A 24,443-nucleotide genomic window follows, 5' to 3' on the forward strand; every position below is an offset into this window, starting at 1 on the left:
TTATATCGTGAGTCTAGCGTTTCGCGTTTTGTCCTTCACAAAATTATCTTTCGCCGGTGCGCCGTGCGTAAAATACAAATTTTTATTCGCCGTAATAGAGCGTTACGGAACGCGAATGGCTCGTTCGAGTGTACGTTAAATACAGAATGATTCCCCGGGCGAATCGCTTTATGGGACGATAAAACCGAGAGGGAGATCGTTGGCGCTCGCGAGTCGGGGTTTCTAATATCCTCCGATAACGGGGAGATGGAAAGAGGGAGGAATTATTCTATATATTTATGATTATTCGCGGCCTCCCGCGTTTTTGTTCTACCTGTGTGATTTATTCGGTTCGGGTTTCATTAACTTTGTCATCCGATAATCTCCCGAGATCAAAGAATTAACAATGTTAGGGGGGGGGGGAGTCATAAAAGTCAACGCAGCCGGGAAAATAACTTCGTCCGAAATTGAATTCAAGTAGAAAAACATTCGCCTTGTCGGCTGAGACGCACTGTGATATTCCAGAATTTTAATTTAATCGCTTTTTTTTCTTCAACTTTTTACGACCATTATAATTCTCGAGCGTAAAGTTCGTCCATTACATTCGCATTATACTTACGAGGCTCGTACACGTCACTAATTAGATCAGTAATGTCGATGTGATCATTTAATTATAATTCGTGTTTGCATAATCGATAACTATTTCATTGTGCAACGCGGTTAGATATATGCTTTTGGTCTGATCCACGTATAGGCTCTTTTGTTTCAGCCGATATTTCTATTTCATTTTTGTATAAAAACTTTCGGAAATGAAAAATTGAAATATAAATATAGAATCAACGAGAGCGCAATGCGAAAAAAGTTAACGTTCCACTTTTAACGTAATATTAATAATCGATATCGGCGCGAGTACGTACGAAGTGATTATTAATAGTAAACTGATTTGAAATTTCGAAAAATTGTAGCCGCAATTCCCTATAAAAAAACCTAATAAAGCATATGTGTTTTTGTATGCACGCGCTATTTTATATTTATCTATGCTGTGTGCGATGGGAAACTGGGTATTACACCTCGGAATTAATAGTACTTCAATGGCTGAGACCGTGATGCTATACCAAAGCTCTGCACGAAATGCAATCACCGTTTCGATACATTTTCGCGTCATTACCGCGGCTGTTAAAATGGCTAAGCGAGTTTCGCGGCGTGCCCATGATAAATATCAAAACGTCTACCACGTTAGGTAAAAGCGCAGGTTTAATTTCCCGGAAATTCATTAGCGCGGCCCAAACGAAACATAATGAACTTTTCTATTCCTGCGTGTCCTAGATTCGTCCAGGCATGGAGAGCTCGCTCGTAATATCGACAAAAAGAAAAGTACGCGTTATAGGCAGGAATAATATTAAATATTTATTCTCAGGTAGAATCTAAGGTAAAATCGTTGATATCTATCTTACAATTTGAGAAATCGAATCAATTAAGTACTATAGTACCTCGTTATATTTACGCAGGCTAATACTTATGCGGATCAATATTAACTTCATCAAACTATAACCATTTATGTACAATTCCATATAAAGTTTACATATTATATATTTATATTATATATATAACTTGCATTTTTAATAAATTAAATATAATTTCATTGTGAATCGATCCTACTATTATTTTTGAAAGTATTTTACATCCTTTCGACATGTTGTTCATAAACTTGATCTCTTTCTAATTACAACCTTGTATCCAATCTAATACGTGAACGGCTAAATATTGTTTTCGCGTGCTGTCGTAATTTTCGCATCAAGTGAAACAACGTTTGCTTGAAACGGCGGAGCGGAAGAGAAAGGAAAATGGCAAAATGGCTAATTTAACTTGTCCATACCCGCGGATTCGCGTTCACGGATGTGAGAAAAAAAAACGGATTCCACTTCGAGTTAATTTGTGAGCGAAGCTTCGCGAATCGATATCGCGGGGTTATGAAATCCGCGGTGGCGGCGACCGACGGTCGGGGCCGGAAATCATGTCCGAAGCCATCGCCGACGGCAGCACGGAGGTTATTACACGTCAGTCACACCTCCCTCAAAATTGCAAAAGTTTTATAAGACAGAACGATCCTCGCGCGATTACGTCCCGCGCGACTTATGGCCGAGGCTTTGTTATTGCGCAAGTCGACCTGCGAGCGGCTATATTGCACCGTGCGAAACAAAGTACTCCGATTTCTAACCCGTTACGAACAACCCCGGGGGAATGCCGGCTCGTGATTATCCAGTTGACTAAGAAATTGCAGGATAATTAGAAACAACGGAAATTGAATTTTTCGTAAGGTTGTTTTGATAAATAATTGCTTAAGGAGTTATGCAAAAAAGTAGACTGCTATTTCTCATAAGTAAGCATTATTCTTGTAAAAGTGTTTGAAGTCACGTGTGATTTACATGCTACATGCTACAATTAGTGATGGTTGTTTCAGCCACAAAAATATTCATAACATATCTAATATTCATAATTATATAATAATTTTACGTTCATTGTATTTAAAAAATTGCTGCAGAGTTCATGTAGTATAGCATAAGATGAGTTATTAAACAACATTTGCAATAAGTTAATAACTGCAAATTAGCCAGGTGCACAATATATTCTATTGTAACGGAAGAGAATTGTAATTTTATTGGAAAAGCTCGGAAAGAGTTGCCTTAGAGGTTTGTCCCTATATCAAAATGTACATTCAGTATATTTTTCGTAAAAAGTTTTTACGCTACGCCATTTCCTGTTAAAGGTAAAAAAAAATATTTTATTATATAATTTAATAGTAGAAGCTGCATGAAATTCTCTCTCTCATCTCTTCTCTCCACTCTCCCTCTTTCTCTCTCTTTCAGAATTTCAACGAATAATTCTATTAAACAAGTCTCGACCATTTTGCGTTAACTTTAATCAAATATGTGCGTAAACGGAACGGAACTCGTTGTCGAGTATTAAAGCAGGTTGGCAATAAACAATGTAATCCACATTAAAACATCTGCATGAATATTACAACGGTTGTAAATGCGGGGATGTATGTACCCCCGTGCCCCGTCTATGTAGAGACAAAATCCTCTGTAAAGCACAACGCTTTTGTTTGTCTAGTATCGCAATCAATTCTGCGTGATAACAGATAATGGTATCGGTCTTCGATTAACGGATATTGGCTAGATTGCAAAGCGGGAAATATTTATTCAGACCTTAGACAGAACTCGCTCACCGGTAAATACAAGGAAAACGGATATCGGCAGTGTGGATTCGGCGCTGCGAGTGGCGTTAAATTAACAAATGCGCATCCAATTGATACGAGTATCTGGAGCGGAATTTCAATTATTCCGTTCACGGCGTGACCACCGTATGATTCACGAAATTATTAGATTGCGGATGTAGCTCGCAATAACCGCCGCCGCGGCGTCGAAATATCATTAACCGATTGGACGTCATAGGTGAAAATTTTCAGACTAATCATGGGATATCGTCGTTAGCCTTTTCATCCGTTTAGGCATTGTTTAGGCACAATATGGCTTACAAATCTTTTATGAATCTTAGATATCTGGACAAAAAAGAACTCAAAAGAGAAAAACACTCAAAATGCAAAAATGTTTTGTCAAATGTATAAAATGTGACATTAAAAATAAACTAAAAATAAAACTAACATTTTCATACATAAATGTCATCGACGACCCTTTTAGCGAAATAAAACTTGTACAATTATTTTTATTTGTACTATTTTCCCAACTTTTTTTTCTTCGTGAATTTAGGTTGAAATGATTTTTAAACGTTTCGGTAGCTGATGTCATGGTGCGTTATCAAATTCTATTCCCATTTCTATCCGTTGAGTTGAAAAACTAATGAACCAGTAAGAACATTTTGGTTATAAAAAATAATTTAATTTAATTGACTAGGATCTAACTCGAGATGGAACGCAAAACGCTCGTGCATTCGCGCAGTTGCAATTGGAACGACCGCGACGGTACAACGGCTTTACAGAGGGCGATGACGGATAAAGCGGTAACCGGGCGAAAGTTCGCGCCGCGAGTTCGTCGGATGAGAATTATTCAAGGATTTTCCGGATAATGCAATAACGCGGACTGCACGCCACCTTGAGAAATTAGCGGCATGAATTATGAATGAGGCCAAGTTCTCGCCTGTTTATCTTCTTTAATGTCTCTTGGCGTTTCGTAGATACGTAATATGCTGGGCGATCTTGTCACGTATCTCTTGCGACAGGAACGCCGCTTTAATGTTATTCAAAGGTCATGATTCGATCGCTATATAAGTTTCAGTATGGACATTTTTATCTTTATGCGTGTCTTCTATCGCCTTTAACACTGAGAAAAAAATATTATCTAAAACATGAGAGCTTTTCAATTGGATATAAATTTATGAGAAGTTCATGACAGACAAAACAGAAACAAATTGAACATTTGATCTCTAATTAATTTTAAACAATCACTATAATAATTGTCTATGTTAAAATGGATACAAAACAGTTTATATCTTCAGATCAGTATTTTCATCCAGTTAATCCACAAAACTTCAAGAAACTTGCTTTCTGCGATATTACAAACTCGTATATTCCTACATGAATATTTCATGTTTCATCGAGCAGCATTTTGTGGATGTATGCTGGGAAATCGTGCCTTAAGTACACGATCTGCTCAAAATGTCATTAGTATCAGTTACGGTGATTGTAAGCCATACCTTCTCAAGTTCGCCTCTGCAAACGTGCGTCGTTAAGTATGACGGTTTCGGAGACAGTCCGTGTTAAGTCGCACCGTAACGCGTGTAACCATGATAGAATACCTTCAAAACCGAACACCCGTTAAATGCAATTAGGCTGTTAAAGCGTAGTAGAGTCGCGAGTGCCCCGTCGACAGTTTTCTACCCTCTTCATACTTTGCGAGTACCACTAGAAGGGTATGAGCGGCGATGTTCTGTGCGATAGCACGAAGAAAGAGATTTGGATGCTCATTGTAACGGCACGCACGGCCAAGCATTAAAGCGATCGCTTCGCGTTTCGAAGCCCTTGTTGGTTTTTTGTCGTCAAGCAATATACGTTTTGTGTCATAATGTATTTTACGTAAATAGTTTTATATCTACATTTACTCAGTTCTTTTGTTCATATACAAAGAAACGTACACAAAAATATTTGTTACAAAAATTTCAATATTATTTCAAGATAAAAATAAATTGTATCACTTGCTACGTTAAAAAAATGTTATGTTATTCCCCCTTCTCTCATATAGCAATGTATTATCAGTATAAATAAGTGACAAAATTATTATGACAGTATTACGAAGACTTTATAACATGGGATTATTACGAAGACTTTATGGCATGGGACTATTACGAAGACTTTATGGAGTATCAGGATAATTAAATTGCGTAAAACGTTAGCCAGAAAAATTGCTAATAATCTGCGTTTAAATTTGCACGAGACAAATTGATTAATTTCATAGCAGCAAGTTATTCATATCTCTTCAAAAGTGGATCACAAATATAAGAGAATAACTGGGGGCAATTCACAATATAGCGCTATAAAAATAAAAATAATTTATTAGCAGTCAATTACATGTAGATACGCTGTTTTGTGATAATCGAGCAAACCGTATTAATTGTTAATATGTTTGAGAAAATTTAATCAGCGGGGAGTGATGTCATTTCAGTGATTCATGATGCATTTTCAAATGATCTTCTTATGGTAGAAAGTAATTATTATATATAGATCAAGATTATTATATATAAATTTATATTTACGTATATTATATTATATTTACGTAAATATATTTTTACGTAAATATCTTGACAATGTATATAACGTTTTACAATAACATCGTAAATAACGTGCATGCATGCCCCATGTTCGGGATGTCTGTTCTCCATTCGAAAACTAAATATAATAGAGATATACAAATTTTTATTTTAAATTAAAGTGGGTTTTTTCAACCAATTACTCGTACAAAATTGTCTACCTTGGAAACTGGCTATAAAATTTATCAATTGCAATCTATTTTCAATTTGCCATTTTTAATCACCCGCGAAAATAAAGCTGTGTAGAAATATACGCTTTTCGATTAATGTTTTATTTAAAACGTATTCTATGAAAGATTTCTCGATTCAAATCGCACCTGCGTCCTCGGAACTGTTGCATTTCTAGCCGCGCGTAAAGAAGAATTCATAAAGTCCGTAGGTCAACGCTCGTATGTGCGGGCAGGCACGTTCCGTGGGTTATCCCGCTGCATTTTCTTATAAAAGCTCGACTATACTCCTTAGAAGATAAAGGGTTGGCACGGGTTTCGGGTACAGACTGAATGGTTGTCTACCGTGCACAATGAACTTCGTGCGCCTTGAGAGACGAGAAAATACTTCTTGGAAAGTCGCTGTTCGCTACGGACTCCAATGTGAGTTCTCTTTTTTTTTCTACATTCATCTAAATTAATCAGCAAATGGTCGACGAAACCTCTGGAATTTTTTTTAAATTTAAAATGTGGGATCAATTCCACGCTCGTCAATTTCAACAACGTCTGAATCGTGCGTGAATATAATTTAAATAACGATGACCTAAGTAAATTAACCAATCGGTCGCATAAACGTCTTTAATCGATGCCATTACCATCCCCGCACGAGGTAATTCAGTTTATAGACACTCGCAATTTCGAAGCTGCGTAAGCTGCATTTCGCGAGAATTGCATTAGGAGAAGGAGGGTCTACGTTACTATATACCAAATTTTCCGTATTCGGCAAAACTTCGTGGGACACGCATCTCATCGGGTATTCGCGAGGTATTCGCGGAGGAACTGAAAATATACGTCGAAAACAAACGATATTTCGATACTGCCGCGACATCCTAATTCGCTTTTCAAATCCGCCTTATATCGCCGCGGCGCGCGGCGGCGTATTCGCAAAGTTAGTTTTATGTTCGCTGCCGCAATTCAATCACCGAGAAACAGTGAAATATCCCGTGGAAGTACATACACACGATATGTGCATTGTGTACAACTTCCTGTACGGAATATGACCTTATTTTCCTTATCCGCTGCAACTTCGGTTATCGTGAATATCTCACAAAAGTATAGAGTTATCGTTATCCGCTGAATATTTGATATTAATTGAATGAACTTTTGTACGCGAAAGCGCGTACAAGGTAAAGTTGTATTTTGGTTCTGGATTAGTGGAAATATTTGGCAACAAAAAATATGGTAATTTGCTCGAATAACAGCTTTCAAGTAAACAATAGCTCTTTCTCTCAATGTCTTACTGTAAGATCTTGTAAAGAAAAAGACTCCAATTAAAAACTAAAAAATTATATTATCTCTTCAAGAATTCTTAAGTTTAATTCGTCCAATAACGAAAATAAGTATTTGCGTACGAATTTTACAATGGCGCGAAAAAACCTTTTGTTCGACATGATTACATAATCACGAAGTGTTCATTACCATCACTTATTACGTTGTAGTACACTTTCGTCGAAATGGCACCTTTATAAGAGCCGATCCATAATCATTTATCTTAAGCTACTCAATTTCGCATCAAGGTGCAACGCACTTTGCTAGGAGAAAGCGATTCTCCTGTAGATCCCTTTTCATTCAAACCAGCCATTAGTTTGTCCGATCATCCCTCAATCTCCGTAACCGTAAGACGCGGTTTGAGCCTGCGAGAGGAAAAAAAAAATCTATCGGAATGAAGATAAAAATGAGATAGGACAGAATCGACATCGTCGTACGTGCGCGATCAGTGGCTCTCAGCTTATTTAGAGCGCGCTTCGGCAAGTGTGCGCGAAACTATTCGGGAAGTCGCGATAACGAGGAGCCTCTGGTAGTTTTGCAAGTTTTACACGCGACAGGCGGCTTCCGGTTGTCGAGAATAGAATGACATACGGAAGGAAAGCGACGGTTTTCACGTGGGAGCCTGTCTCAGGTATTCCGGCGTCGCGGTGCCAGCGCGATCGTGCCGTAAAACTGATCACATATTTTTCTGTCGAGCACGCGACTGTATTTTACGAACTTGTGCGGCACAGTCTCCTTTCCAAGGTGTGAATTATGGGCTGCGCGAAATTTGTCGGTTTAATCGTTCAGTCGAGTAGTCGCCTCCTGCGCGCCGCTAAAATGCCAGAAGCACGTGGAAGTAAGAGACTGTTTTACGGAAGCGCACTAATGAAGATTCCTTTTCGGTAAAATGATATCTTTCGTCGCAACGACGGAAATATTTCGGAACTTTAGTCTCGCAACTTAAAATCGAGATCGATTAACTGGATATTGAAAAATGTTATATCTCTTAAATATTTTTTATGTAATTCGGATACAATAAAGTTTTCAAGAGTACGCTTTTTCCCCTTTCTATCATTCATATATATATGGTAAAAAAATTCGAAATTGATGCATTAATTACTACGGGTTTCTATAATGGCTTCTCGCGCGGCAATGTGAAACTTTGATTCCGTATCAAAAAGTTTCCCGAAAGTCCTAATTCTTGCGATATCACCAGTGATCGCGAAAGAGAATTTTTCTCCCGTAACAACCGTTGGTGATAAAGCTACTCGAACGTAACCATTCGAGTCTTCTCGCGCAGGAAAGCCTCGAAGAATCATTACAAACGTATAGCGCGTAACAGCTCGTTCGAAAATCGCTTCGAACTTTAAAGTGAGGGTTCGTACGTAAAGTTCGAGTACGTTGTAAGTTCTACAACGGTGTGTAATGCGTAACGTAGAGATGAAAGATATTTCTCTTTTACCTCGAGGCCCGCGCGACGAGATTCAGCGAGATACTTTCCTGTTTCGCGTTATCCTTCCCGGCTTTCCGGGAAGATTGCGATTACTCCGCAAGACAGCGGAATTTACGAAGTGCGTTAGGCAATTTACATGTACTTTGCAGTTCCGCCAGACTCGCGCCCGCGCCGGCTACAGCCGACTCCGTATACAGCGCGCATATAATCGCGTGTAGAAGACTTGATTTAATGTCGGAAAACGGCGCGAGTGCATCCATGCAAGCACGGCTCTAAGGTCGCCTAAGCGTATCCACCGAATGGGTTGGATTTCTATGCGGGGAAGGAGCTACGCGCCACGCTGTTCTTACCGTACGTTACTGCGGTCGAGAAGTGCGCCAATAATGTTTTCTCTTCCACTCTCTCGGGCTACTTAAGAAAGGTAAAATCTTATTTCTTCCGCCGGGAAAAAGAGCGAGGTCGCGACAGCGCCAGGAGTTTCGACCAGAATTCGCCCGGCGTACACCGAGTACGTTTACATTTGAAGTTAATATACGTATATAGCATGCGGCTGCAAAAGCCATCGTTTCTCTCTAATCAATATTTTAAATTAAATTTTGTATTAAATTTTAAATTTTACGTATAAGAGAACTCAATTACACGATAAATAATTGCTTCTACATATATTTATAGAAGCGTATAGATTTCTTTCTCTCTTTCTTGTCGATAATTGACAGTTTGATATTTTCCATTTGTTCGAAATTTACGACAAGTATTTTATTAAACTCAAGACAGTCAGCTAATACATGGTCAGATAAATAATATTATTCCGATATCCCACGGTTTTGCTATCATGGCAGCGATAAAGATATATACATATATAAAAGTGCAGACGTGAAAGCGCGACGATTTCATGTGCGGAAATCGAACAACTGTGATGTACTTTTTGAATCAATCTGAGCGTGGATACGTTAAAAATTTACTGCTTAGCTGGACGAAATCCTATTTAACTTTAAGCAGAATCCACCACAAGCGACCAATTATAGGAGTCACGTGTGATCCGCGCTAATTGAACAGTCCGGAGCCAGAAAAGCGTGAGCCATTAATCATTCCAATGCCAAGGGATGTAGCAAAACCGGTCGAGAGCAATTTTTCGACTTTAATATTAAGTGAGCGATTTTCATTACATTCTGTCTACATTTCTGTAGATACGTCCTAATAAGTGAAATGACAACAAAGATTACCGGGGATTAAAACACAGTGGGAAATCTGTTCTGGGGTAATTTCATTATACTTCTCTTAATAATAAAACAGCGAAACTTCTGGTGCACGAAGTTTCTGAATGGGAATGTTACAAAAATTTCATGATTTTTCTGTCGAGGTAATGTTTTAACTTTGTTAATTCTCCGGTGTATAAATCTTTTTCGTAATTTCAGAAAAATGTAACTTTGCCGTATATGTCTTCATATATCTAGGCGTGAAAAATTTATACAAACTTTTACTTTCTCTACTGTAAAAATTTATGCAAAGTAGAAAATTATTCGCAGATCTAAGAATTTACAGCACAAAATTTAAAATCCTCAGTAATTCATATTTTGGCTTCTTTTCAATTAAATAGAAAATAAATTTTATACCACGTTAAATGTTCAATCGTGGATGCTGATCCTCGGATATTCACTGACTGCAAGTATTTGTCACTCCTGCGAAAGGGATTAAATTTGGCGGAAGGAATTTTCGATGCTATATAGAGCGTTAAATTCTGAAGAACGAGACGTTTGACCGTAACGGGTAAGTCTCGCGAGTTGTGGTCATAAATTTCGCCGGAAAGTCTCTCGCCACAGTATTCACACGCGACCCGGATGTCACGTCATGCGTAATAAGCAGTAACTTACAACGGAAACAACAGGAGAAGCGCATTCCCCGCGCGCGTTTTCGATCGGTATTTAAATGCATTCCAGAGAAAAATATCACAGGAGGACATCAGAAGGATCCGGTGACGTCCGGAAGTTCCGGAGGATAGTAAATACTTAAAACATTCTTCACGGAACTGGGAGAGGCACCGCATAAAACTCTTCGGCGAGTTACCTAGAGGCGAGGTAAAAGCACGCTTTGCGAAAACGCGACAACACAGTTGTCCGATTTCTGCGACCCATTTCCGTCGAGCGACCGACGTGAATAAAGATGTTTATTCTTGCCGGAGCTTTCGGTGACATTTTCCCCACGGCTCTCTTTCTCCATTCTCTTTCTATCCCTCATTCCTACGTGAATTTCGCGTCGCCTGTCCTACGTGCGGTTGGCACTTGTACACTACAGTAAGAACACGTTATTCTCGAGTCGCGAGATCGAGCGTGCGGCGTGTGCCACTTTGCCCTTTTCACCGCTCCTGTGTGTGAACCATGACCGCGATTCTTCAAGTTTCCGATCCAATAGGAAACGAAGGATTACCTTCTGAACCGGTTTCGAAAATCCGACCGCATACGTCACGCGGAGCGAGGCAATTGCGATTGGTAAAAAGTGAAGGTGAGGAGAAACCGTTTTACCTGATCTACGGCGTCGACCGCGAGATTGTTGCCGATATTGCTGATCTCGGAAGTGTCCTCTGTGATCGAATGATCGCCGATGGTACTGTTGTCGCTCACGACGAGGCCCAGCAGGCATATCTGTAATAGAGTTATCAAAGATCAGTTAAATTTTTAAAATTATTTCAAGCTTTAGATAAATACTTATTATGATATCTATATTATATGATTTCATATTTAATGAGCGATAATGGCACAAAATATGGCGATTTGTTCCTGCACAGAGATATATGGCGCTTTCGCTCTTACAATAGATAACAATGAGGGGGAGTCTTGTATCCGTAGAAAATAAATGTCGAGAATTGCCGAAGGGGTAAAAAGTTCTGCGGTTTCAGGTTTCATGTCGTCATGGTCTCGAATAATACACGAGATCAGGAAGCCGAATTAACAACGCGTTGGAGAACGACACATGTTGTAATGTTATAAAGATGAAGTATAAAAAAAATGTATAGTATTCAATTATTACGAAACCACTACAAACTGCTATGTATATTATCTCGTTTCATTTATTAGATTGTAAGGCTGGTGTCTCATGGAGCGGATTTACGCGCCCTATAAGTGCATAATATTTCTAGAATATTATAGATATGAACATTAATATTAATATTAATATTAATATGAATATTTAATATCAAATAATATTACGCGCTTATAGGGCGGAAGCGCAACGAGCGTATCACCAATCACGGAATCGTTCTGATAGAACCCTTTCAAAGATTCCGTCGAAACGGTCTCTGAGTATAGGCTATCTTAGAGGTTAAGTGATTTCTTCAAAGTAATCGCTGAAAAGCAGTATCCCCCCCCCCCCCGATTGTAAACCGTATAAAGAAGCAATGTGTATTCTCGTCGCAAAAAAGACAGAAAGAGGAAGAAAAGAGTGACAAAATATAATGCGCGATATACAAGCACGATAATATCAAACGGTGAATACCAGACGGATGTTGGTCGTCGAATTGGAACGCCGTTCGGACCGTTCGTGTACTCGTGCGGAAGCTGCAGCGGCAGAAACGCGCGGTTGCACTCTCTCCGCAGCCATCGTCGAAAGACGCCATCCGTTTCCGCGAGCCGATTCGCCGCGGCGAGGTACACGGCAAAGTAAATCTGGTCGGTCGGTCGGTCGGTCGGTCGTCGCAGAGAGACAAAAGAGTGCGCGCAAGAAGAAGCAATTTAATTGTGGCCCGAGTTCCGCCCGAAAACGGATATCCACTTTCTGGTATTACGGTACAAGGAGGAACTTTTGTAACAAGCCACCCCCGTGCACTCGCGCGCGTCCCAACGACCCGCCCTTTACCAGCCGCACGTAGCGCTCGTTCCGGCGAAATTTTCCAACCGGAGGAATTCATATTTTACGACGGGAGGGGTCTCCGCCGCTGCCGGTGCATAATACATTTTTGTTGAAACAATCGGCTGTCTGCCGCGGAAGCGGCATTAGTCATGAGGGCTCGCAAAAGCGTATAACGATTCAATCTCGTTGGGTTCCGAGTTCCGACGACATCGGACTACAATTTAACAAGAATCGCTCGAAGAGAGATGAAACGTACAAATTTAACAAAAACACAACCGATTAAAAGATTGAGATTATTCGTAACAATCTTAAAGTAGTCCAAATTCTTCTTATTTAATATAAATTTTAATGTAAAAGAATATTAATCTTAACAATTCTTTTTTCAAGACCAATATTGAGATCCACAACGATCGACAATTTTTGTAATTGTTAGGGGAATATTTATGTGCCAAGTACATCTACCACTATATCTTCCTTTTCTCGTTGCTTCGAGATGCATTGAATGTCAAGAACGTCATGTTGCTCATATTTAGGATACTCGGCCCTTTCGTGACTCACACAAAGAGATTCCAGCATGATGAGAGCGCGTTGATATATTTTATGGTTACGCCAACTTTCTCTTCCCCGCATGTTTCATTAAAGGCTCCGCGCGCGCGCGAGAAAGGATCGCCGGAGTAATCAACCGATGTGTATATTTGACCGTTCGCACACGTCCTGCGAACGAATATATTCGCGCCGCCGCGCATTCGTTTAACGTCGGCGCGTGACATACGTACGGCGCATACCCGTAAAGATCCGTCGACGATGGAGCTTAACGTCCGCTGCAACGTTATTAGCGATAAATTTAGAGGCCTGTGCCGCCCTATAATTAAAGGTAAACGGTTGGCGTCTCGGCGCGTCCCTAGAAAATGAACTCGTACAGATTCGGAATTAACACAAAGACGCGTACTCAGACGTAATCCGTTATGGGCTCTTTCATTCGGAAACGTATATTTTTCAGGCTGTTATTAAAACAGTTCTGTTTAAAATAATAAAACAAATGAAAAGTGGTCATAAATCGTAAACTTATCGTAATAACATTGTATCAATATCGTTAGATGACGGCTTAAGTCGTTCATTATATTTTCGTATCTTTTTGCTTTCTGACTCTTAAATTGTACATATTTATTATTTTCTATATAGTACATTCGAGAAGAAAGGATATGGAATTGATCCTCCTTTTATTCATCTACACGCACACGCACGTACACACTTTTAGTCATTTTATTTTTATAAAACGTTCTACTTTTTACGTTTGAATATTTCAAAATTCAAATATAACTTCGCAGTCGACAGCAAAATTTTCCTACAAAGGGTTGAACTTTTTCAGTTCGGATTTATTTTAGTAATGGTAAAAGCCAGTAAAATCAATAAACAATAATATTATGTTAATTATTAACTAATAAAAATTTGTATATTTAATAAAAACATATAGTATTATTAATGATTGACACCGAATAAATGTTTAGACGTAATTATCAGTTTCGCAATGTTATGTGTATAACTGTTATATAATCAAAAACTATATTTTAAAACTATAAGATGTCATTAACTATCACTTAGGAAAATCATAATTATCGATCTTCAGCCGACCACCTATACTCCTCTGCAATCAACGTCTCTCTTGTGGCCTCGACAGCGAGAAAATTATAGTGATCAGGAGTAAGGCGGTCGAACGGATTAATCACGACGATCGAATTCACAGTAATTGATATACCTAACGACTGATATCATTTACATTTAACGGTGCTTATTTGTATATGAACTCTTCTAGAATATAGAACTTGCAAAAAGTACTTAAATGTTTTTCTAATTCAAAATACCAAAATTATTAATGTGATTAATATGCCTTTAAGTTCTAGGAAGGCATTTTTGCGAATATTAAATTATTGTATTAAAAATAGATTAAAAAAGCTCTAAAAATAAACTAGCTCATGTGTATTTACACATATACATATATTAGATAAAATCGATCTTAGAAATTAATGAAAACATAAAGATGAATCAAAGAAACACCGCTGATTGCATCGTTACAATTTGGTTCACTCGTTTTCCTGCAGATCTTCAAAAACGAAAAAAGTGGACGTTAAATCCGCGAACCATCTTGTATAACCATCTTGTATGCTATCTGCACATGTAACAGCGCAAAGTAGCACGTGCACAAGAACGCGTGGCCAATTTGTAGTGGAGCGATCGTGAACATGAGATTCTCTTCTGTCGGCGTGAACCCCGGTCGAACGGTGAACCGCGGGCTTAGCGTAAAATTTATGTCCGACATGGGACGGCTAACGAGGCGTCGGTCGGCCCGATGCCATTTAATTCTTATCTGACCTCTTGATTGGCTCGCGTGCCGCGCGCGGATTAACGCCGTCGGACCGCATTAATTCCAGTAATTAACTTGGCCCCGCTTACGCTCGATGAAAGTTCGACGTGGGCTACCCCTCCAGGATCGAAACCGTAAACTAGCGTGCGCGAGTCGTCCTCGATAATGCGACGGCATTGCTTCGAGAATACAAATTTCTTCATAGTTTTCTCGCAGATTTCCTGTCGATGAAACAAGTTCATCGAAACATATATCGCCAGAATCAGACACGATTATATCATGTATTATGTTACTCGCAATGGTGTGATCATATATTTTAATAAATTTATAAAACGTCTTGAAAATATATAATTTTGACATCGATTGTAATTCTATCAATTTGGTAATTTTATCGAACTTTGAAAAAATCATGTTCTACGAAATCATAATACGCATCTAATTCAATCCGATTATAAAAAATTGATTTGACACGTTTTACACGATTTTTCCTCAAATGCTTCTTGTGCCATGTAATATACATGGTATTCATAACTGTTAATTGTGTAAACTGTTCGGCTTAACGATGCATTGTAATTTACATGCGCACACGATTTATGATACGGCAATTAGTGCTGAATTGTATAGCATCAGGAGATACATTTCAACATTGTATCGCAATTAAAACTGATCATTCGGTACGACGACTTTTAATCCTGATTAATGGTGAAATATCTACGAGTTCTGATTACACGTTATAAAGCTTTTTTTATCGGAAAGTACACGTTTCAGGTTTCTTCATGGTGTATTTATCTCCTCGCAAACGAACTCTTAAAATCACGCGAGAAAAAATGGATTCACGAGCGCCTTGTCCACCGATTATCAAGGAATTTCTATTCCCGTCCATGACCTTTTGGCATCACTGCACAAAAAGAAGAGGAATGGGCTTCTACCTACAGGAGGAGAACACGGGATTGTACTTTACGTCACGGTGTGAATAAAATTAATTTTCGACCGAAATCGCATCCGTGCGCAACTATACAAAGGTGTTTCAAAGGCACGTGGCGGCGTATTGAGAAGCTGCACTAAAAGGACCGTCGTGTTTCCAGATTAGAGCCTCCGCCTACCTAATCTGAGTACAGTGCATTTATTTATGAAGGAACGTAACGCGTGTAGCGCGCGTGTATTCACGTGTTTAGATATTCAAATAGAATCAAATATTTTAAATTCCTGAAATTGAAATTCATATTGAAGCATAACAATGCTATTTCATGTAAATATTTCATTCTTGTTATTAAAAATAAATTTTTTTAATTAAAAATCATGGATACATTTTTCATTATTCACAAAAATATTGTTATTACATATATATTTTTTCCTCTCTTGCTATTCCCGCTATTTCAGTTTTAGTTGTAAAAATCATACTATGTTATTAAAATCGTATTTCGTTTTAATTATAATAATGAAGCATTTATCGTATAAAACTACGTTTCAATTAAATTAACCTTTTGGCGCAAACTATTAAATTCAATCATTATGTGAGCACTATTATGAACATCACTATACACATTCATGTATATTCCGCAAACTCCAAAAAAATTCCTTTTCTTATTTTCTTAAATCTAGGGAAATAAAAAAATTAAGTGCGACAGTAAAACAAATTTACAATAAACGACGTCAGTTTACAGTTACCGTGTACGGCACATTTATCATTACGACTTGCATAACAAAAAATATGTTAGCATATACGTAATCACGTATAGAACTTTAATGTCGGAAAACAACTCGGATATAATATGAGAAATGGATCAGAGCAGGCAGCGCCTTAATCACCTGCGGCCGAGGATAGCATACAGCCATACAATGTATTTATTCACAATGCATCTTAATATATAAAGCTCATTTGTGCGCCCGTTTGTTATAATCAAGGCTTTTATCGTTGCGAGAATCGAAAGAAGCAAAACGTATAGTAAAAAAACTATCCCTTCGTATTTCCCGCCAATGTATTCCTCCGGATTTACTTGAGATAGACTATTGATTTATTTGATGCTCCAGCAGCATATGGCATATGTATTCAAATGTATATGCCGGTATCCTCATAGCACGTCCTAATTTTCTCGAGAATCACAAGATATAGTTAATAAATGGTACGCGAAATTTACCGCATTATATTATCGAACATTTATTTTCATATATGAAATTTTTATATTTCTTATTATTTGATAATTTCTGGATGGATTCGGTATGCGTATGTATAAATGTAAAAACAAACTTTTTCGTTGTCTACTACTTCCAAAAAGCTTAAGAGAATATTCTTGGTCATTCTAGTTTATATTTTAACTTTTTACGATCTCTATTATAAAATAATTGTATTTTTATACTGTTTCGTACAGTTTATATTTTTATAATATTATAAAAAAATTTTTTCTTTATGTAATATTCTGCTACATACTGCTAGGTAAATTAATTACATTTTAGAATGGTATATAAATCGATGGTATAAAAATTATAAGCAACAAAAATTATAATAACAATCTATTGATAATGATTCGCCCTAACGACGGAATATCGAGTAACACACGTTTGGCTAATAAAAAAAAAAAAAATTTTTTTTTAACGAAAACAAAGCTTCCTCTATGAGGAAGCAAAAATGAAGCTTTTAAGTTAACGGAAGTCCATTGCCGTAGACTAACAATCTTGAAAACCGTTATAAGACGCGTTATAAAGATTTTCGGACAAGACTTTCCGCAAGAAGATTGTGGTTTAAGAGCGGGCTCGCGCTTCGATATCGGCTAGTTCCAAGGAGCACTTCGGGACCCTAACACAGTATATTATTCAGGAGTCTCGACAAAAGTGGCGGTTACGAGTCGATCAAACCATCCTAGATGTAAGATGCAGTCGCTTTCTATACATGCATAATATATATGCGTAACATTTTCCGATGTTTTAGATAAAGTGGATAAAATATTACCATCATCTTCGCGTATTACAAACCTTTGATTTTACTATTACTATCAGATGTAAATTATCTCATGTATATGTATATATAGAACGTATATTATGTATATAGACCATAAGATACATTATATCTCGTGTATCTCATGTATATAGAACGTATTATTAAAACTCATTTGTATGTATCTTCTGGCGAAATATATATTCTTAAGTTATACTCGCAAAAGCATGTACTTTATATGTATTTAAACATAATGAGCAAAAAACTACATTTTACTTGCGCTAAATTTCAATATATATAGGGTCACACAAACAAATTGCCTTTTATCTATCTATCGTGCCTTTATCAGTTATATTGTAATTACAGCAGAGACATCTGGATCTTCTGGACTGCTACTAGCTGCTTTTAGACACTATTGATAAGTATTGTAAAATCTAGATTTGTCTAGAATTCCGCACTCACATTTAACCTAAGGAGAAGGAGGAGGTAACCAAAAGGGAGAATAAGGCTGACGATCACGATCGAAATCGCGATATTACGTGTAAACTGCGCTCTGGGACGAAGTTCGATTTTATGGCGACGACTACGAGCGTCCATAAATCATACTTCGCTTCTAATAGTCCGGCGAAACCATGAGTCAAGCACTCGATGGCCTGTGGGCACGACAGTCTGTTTAGATGACATATAATCGGAAAATCGTTCAGGACGGATCAAACGTAGCACGGACATTTAACTGAGGAAAGGACAAGATTTTATTATGAAAGAATACGACAGTAATGCGGTGTTTTTATCCTATTTCGTTAAATCGAGTTTAGAGGAACTCTAACAAATCGCGCCTTGTACAAAATTGAGATCGAAGATGATCAAAAAGTAAAGCGAAATGCATTTAATATATAAATATTGCACAAACATGTGTAGTTTTATTCTATACATTTTGAAGCGTGACTAAATAAAATATTTCTAAAGCGCTATATGTGCTCTTTATTCGATATATGTCAAACCATTCGATTTCATGACCCATAAGAACATTTATAGACATTTTATTGAATTATATTTATGAAGGTATTTTTACCTTGATTGCGTTGTTTTGCGCAGTATTTAGTAATTTTATTGACAGCAGCTTTTATTTTTTGGCAGTTTTGTCGATATGCTTAAGAAATCCAGGACGGAATTACATGCACAATTCAATGCACAGAAAATAGTAAAAAAAAATTGATCGTCATAAAAATCCTATATTTTGATATCTGATAAATTTTTTAATTTCTCCAACGTAAAAGCTGTCTAAGCATAACTTCGATAAATTTTAATTTGAGCAAATGTATATAATTGCTAGGGAAAGAAATCGAGAGAAATACTGGTATTTTTACAGACATATATAACGTGTCACTCTTTATTCCAAATAAAAAATTTGCTTAGTTAAAAATTCAGATATACCGAATCTCATAATATAATATACAGTAAACTATCTCGATGTTCGTGCTGTATATAACCGCCCAATAGTTAGACGATAAAATCTCTATGGACCTCCCAGAGCTGTTTTTCTCTCGTCTACGGACCGGTACGCGAAACTTTCTCGCATGGCTCTCTACAAATCTGAACACCTCCTACTCATTAAACAAAATTGAACCTCTCTCGCGGATACGTTTCGCAATTTGTCCTGCAAAGAACACCGTTTTCGTATTGTGCTTCATATTTAACTGGGTGTGAAGTTCGCCTTCAAAATGACGCAAGTATTATAGATACTACAATTTCGATATCCCGATTTGTTAAATTTCTTTTTATATTTCACGCTTTGTAGATATTTTTATTAATTTTAACTTTTATTTATTATACCTTCTGTAAATGTTAGTCTTGTTCTTTTTATTTAATTTTCTCATTTAATATCATAAAGTGATTGAAAAATATGAAATTTACTAACGCCACGAAAAACTGTAAGTATAATCACGTACAATCAGTTAGAATTATAGTCAACGTCGTCGTTCAACGCCGTGGCTTAGCATCGCTTGCCTTCAAACTATCGCAATCAGACTATCCGGAAATTTTCCAGTCAGGCAACCCGCAGATCGATGTGAATAATGCATCGTAGAGGCTCGCTGTCAGTTCACTGTCAAACTTCGCACAATTCCAGCGTCTGGATCCATTCGAAGCAAGCCGTGTTCGATATGTTTAATGTTGGATCAATGTTCTCAAAATCATGCTGATGTAAAATTTATTTCGCGCACGGCGAGTAAGTTGCCGTTGCACGTACCACACGAAACCGCCGTGGCTATGTTCGACTGAGCTTTATGGAAAAATGTTAGAAAGTAAGGGGGGGGGCGGGCATGACTAGTAACGACGTTCCTCCGTAGTACGAAGCGGAAGAGGAAACGTCTGACAACTCCGATATTGAAGTTAACGTTCACGACGCTCGTATCGCGCTCGTATGACGGCGATGTGTTTGGCAAACCCTCGTTTGCCGCGTATCAAAGAAGTGCATGTTATGCGCGAGAAGAGTAGTAAGAGTTGAACGAATAATAGTGCGCGTAGAGGACGGGTATCGAAATAAAATTCGGAAACTGGATTTTCCTTGAAAAATACTGGGAAAAAGCGTCCGGTATCAAAGCGTAATAATGAAAAATCAGGACGGAGAATCTGCAGCCTTTGACAATCATATATCACGCATGGAATTGGACACGGACGGGTTTTATCAGCAATATACGCAAGCAAGTATGCTTTGATGAATGCAATAATAAATTCTTCGTTATCGGAAAATAAAATGGCATAAGAATGGTACTATTTTTCATCTAATACAAGTGTCCCTTTATTGTTACTTACAATTGAAAAGATTAGAGAGATTAAATTATACGTGATCAATATATGATTAATTTCTTTTTAATTAAATCCAGAGCCATTAATAATAGAGCTATTAATAATATATAATTAATGATTAGAGTTTTTATAAGTTTGAAATTAAAAATTTAACTTCAAATGAAAACAACAGATAATCTTGAATGGTCGGAGAGCAGTCCCCACAGGAAGAGGTTGATAAATGTCTTTGCAGGATAAGATCCCAACCTTCCGACTCGTTCGATCTGTTCGAGATATCCAGCGACATTCAGCGGGAACATCAACGATTTTAGAAGTTTCAGACCATTCTTTCGAATATTTTTTTTTTTACGTGCGCAAATTGCCTTTATCTCTCCTCGACGACGTTTCTCTTTCGCGGCGTGCAGAATAAAAAAAAGCGATTTCCACGGTAAATTATTTCACCAGCTGGCTAACACCGTGTCTTCGTCCCTTCTTGCTGGTCGATTTGCTCCTCCGCTCGCATTTTTCAAACCTTCAACCTGTCAGTCGGCTATTTCCGCGCAAACATGTCGGCGCTAGGGACGATCGAGAAACTTTTTTTCTTTATTCTTGCAAATATGCCCTTCGTGGCCAAGAGTAAAAATGAAAAATTTTATTCAGATTTGTCAACGTATTGAGGTGCCCTGATATAAAGCTTATAAAGTTTTTTTAAAGATATTGAAATCTCCTTGATTGTATAAGAATGACTCATTACGCTCGACTAGCCGACATTTTTTACGGTTGTCTTATTTACAGCTGTCAAAGGCTGATGACAAGAGAGTAGAGAGGCTGCATTTCACGAAGAATATTTCCTCGGTCTTCAATCATCCCTAGTCTACGCGCGTATTCACAATTGACCGCGGATATGAAAGGAAAGCGTTCCCGTTTAATCATGTCGGATCCCCGCAAATTGAATTACCTCGGGGTTCGAAGAAAAAAAAGTAAAAGTCCGCAGGGGGTGGAGGAAGTGTCTGTAAGGGATACACGTAAGGGACGCTCAGAAATCCCTTGATGAGATCGATTCACTAATAATAGGATATAATGAAGCGAGTTCTGCGGTCCCGCAGCCGCGTAGGGTGAAGGAAGGGTCCGAGGCGTACTTAAGGATCGTAAATTTTTTATATCTAAAGAGCGGTCAGTGGCTACTCGTAAATTTTTCAATACATGTTTTTTTTCCGAGGGAATGTTGCTTTTCGATCAAAAGGGATCTCGCTGTCCAATTAGGCAAATTCTAAAGCTGATCGCCCCTTTCTTGTGGCTTTGCCACAACAGGGTGGATTCCCCCTTGTTTTTCGGCGGATTTATTGACGGCTCTCTCGGTGTGAAGTCGGGTCGTACGACCGCGTGGGCACGACGTTGCCTCCTTCGTTTACAACTCCTTGGGAGGCAGAGTCGAGGGCGTGGTACGTGGAAAAGAACCTCCTCGAATAAACCTATATAGCGGGTAAAAGAGGACCCCGGAATTTATAACCCACTCGTTTGTCACTTTTCATCCGAATCCCGGGGAGTTCGTGAACCTCGATACGAGGTCGCCCGCGCGAAGCGTTGCTCGCCGAAGCGTTCCTAACGCCGAACGAAATCGCACAAGCCGGAAGCTTAGATCAGAATTTACCGCTGACATTTTCGATTATTTGGAGAAAATAATTCTACTCCGAGGAAGATAATTTATCGAGTCTTTCATAAATAATAGTTCCCGATCAAATAAGAAAAAAAAAACCAGACGAGAGTTTCACCATCCCGATTTGGCAATGGTGCAACCTCCTAACGAGCGAATCGGCGGCGAGCGATGAGAGTCACGGAACGGAACGGCTCGTCGGAGAGGAGAAACCGATTTAAATACCGAGAGGCGTTAAAGTCGCTTAAGTCGTCAGGTAGGCCCGGCCGGAATCGTCGGGGCCGGATCCAAGAGCGTTTTGTTCGAGCTCCCTTCATCAGATAAGCCGCGACGATGAGCGCGGTATTGCTTTCAAATTGGTTTCCGATTCGAGCGTATGATAACGGCAACGACCCACGCCTCCCCCGGTTGCAGCCTCGTCTATTCACCTACTCAACCTCGTCTCGCGTTATTAGAACTCGCTGCGGTTGGTTTCTGTTCTCTTTTTTTTTCTCCCCCGTCTCGGTCTGATTTCTCATTTCTTTTTCCCGTGGCCCGCCGGCGAACCCCAGCGATGATTTGGTACCTTGCGCAGGTCGATTACACGCAATTGACTCCCTTTGACCTGGTTAACCGTCCATGTAACAGACTTCGCGAATAGTGAGATATTCGCACGAATGAATTCACCGTTCTAGCTCGTCCGGCGATCTTGATCGGGGAGGCGCGTGCAATATAGCATCGAGAAAGTCGCGCGATTCTTGGCGAAGTGATCTCAATCTAATTGGGCCGGGGCGAGAGGCTACGGGAACGTTGAATGACGAGAAATTGAGACTAAGAGGTGATTCATTGAGAATATACAGGGTGCTCCGGGTACTCTTTCTTCCGCCCATGGACTCTTTGACCAATTTGGAGTCGATTTTTCTCTATAAAAGATCCCCTTGATGGGACGCTTCTTTTCACGTTTTAACGTTCAACATTAAATGTCTCTTTATAGCTAAGTCTGAAATTAATATTCTATTCAAGTCCGCTTGGGAAAGATAAGAAGTTTATATATATCTTCGAATCTTAACTCGTAACACGCTCTCAACTTTCACCACAAGTTTTCCTTCTTATACATTGTAGTTCCGTATCATCTCGCGCATTACTGTCGCGCCGCATTATTTCGTATACTCTATCTCGGTGTTAAGTTATACTAATAGTTGAAATTGCATTCGAGGATATCGTCTCGATGGTATCGCGCGTTTGCGAGGGATCGGGACTGTGTGGATTGCGTTAACGCCTCCTTCGGGAATCGGCGGATACACATGTACACGTGCGTCGAGCGATGTAGACATATGTGCTGCAGTATTTGTGAATGCATCATATACGAGATGGCCCACCTGTGAACGTCATTGTGGATAATTCTCTTCGAATAAATCGGCAACGAAGGTATCCATACAAACGTGAGCACAAATTATGGCTTTTTGAGTTTAAAGTTAATAATTTCTGAGGATTTCAGCACTAATTTAATTTCAACCTTCTAGTCTACGTAAGTCTTATTCTATTTCTTTTTTTATAAAATATTTTTAAAAAACTAAAAAACAATTCACACACACAAAATTAAACAGGATCTTGAATTATTTTGCAATGTTTCCTGTAGGTAAACTCAAGATTTATTAATTTAAATATAACAAATATATTAAATGCAAATGCGATCTTGAAAAAGTTATAATACTTTATACCCTTATTTGGATCGCTTGTTTCGACACGATGTAATTACATCTGTCGATACTAGCTACTATCGGATACATTTACAAGATTAACGAACATTTTAATTGCATATCGATCGTCAAAAGATTGAAAAGTGTGCGAAATGTGAGACCAATAACCTAAAGAGATCCTCTAAAATAGATATCAATATCAATTTGATTATGGGTTTAAAAAATTACTTTTCTCTACAGTATCAAGAAGATGAAATCTTTTTTAACCAATTGTGTATAACAATCTTGTCATAAATATTAGTTAATAATTTTAGAGAAATTTTTAAAACGACAATTTGCGTTTTTTTTCCATATAAGTACATATATCAACATGCGGAAATAAATTTATTATAAATATCAATTTCCCTGTTACGCTTGAAGCAATAAAATTAATGGCCGCTTAATATATTCGTCGACAAATAATTAATAAAAGAT

At 38.3% G+C, this 24,443-nt stretch overlaps 1 protein-coding gene across 3 annotated transcripts in view; it reads right to left on the bottom strand.

Moving 5' to 3' along the window:
* Nolo (no long nerve cord) overlaps positions 1-24,443 on the bottom strand; it is a 186,191-nt gene that overhangs the window by 73,036 nt on the left and 88,712 nt on the right. For all 3 annotated transcript variants that reach the window (XM_071797746.1, XM_071797747.1, XM_071797745.1), the window contains exon 2: positions 11,232-11,351. In XM_071797746.1, coding sequence (XP_071653847.1) covers positions 11,232-11,351 — 120 coding nt within the window. The remainder of the gene's footprint in view (positions 1-11,231; positions 11,352-24,443) is intronic.

The sequence above is a fragment of the Temnothorax longispinosus genome, chromosome 2, assembly GCF_030848805.1.
Source record: "Temnothorax longispinosus isolate EJ_2023e chromosome 2, Tlon_JGU_v1, whole genome shotgun sequence".
Taxonomy (NCBI): domain Eukaryota; kingdom Metazoa; phylum Arthropoda; class Insecta; order Hymenoptera; family Formicidae; genus Temnothorax; species Temnothorax longispinosus.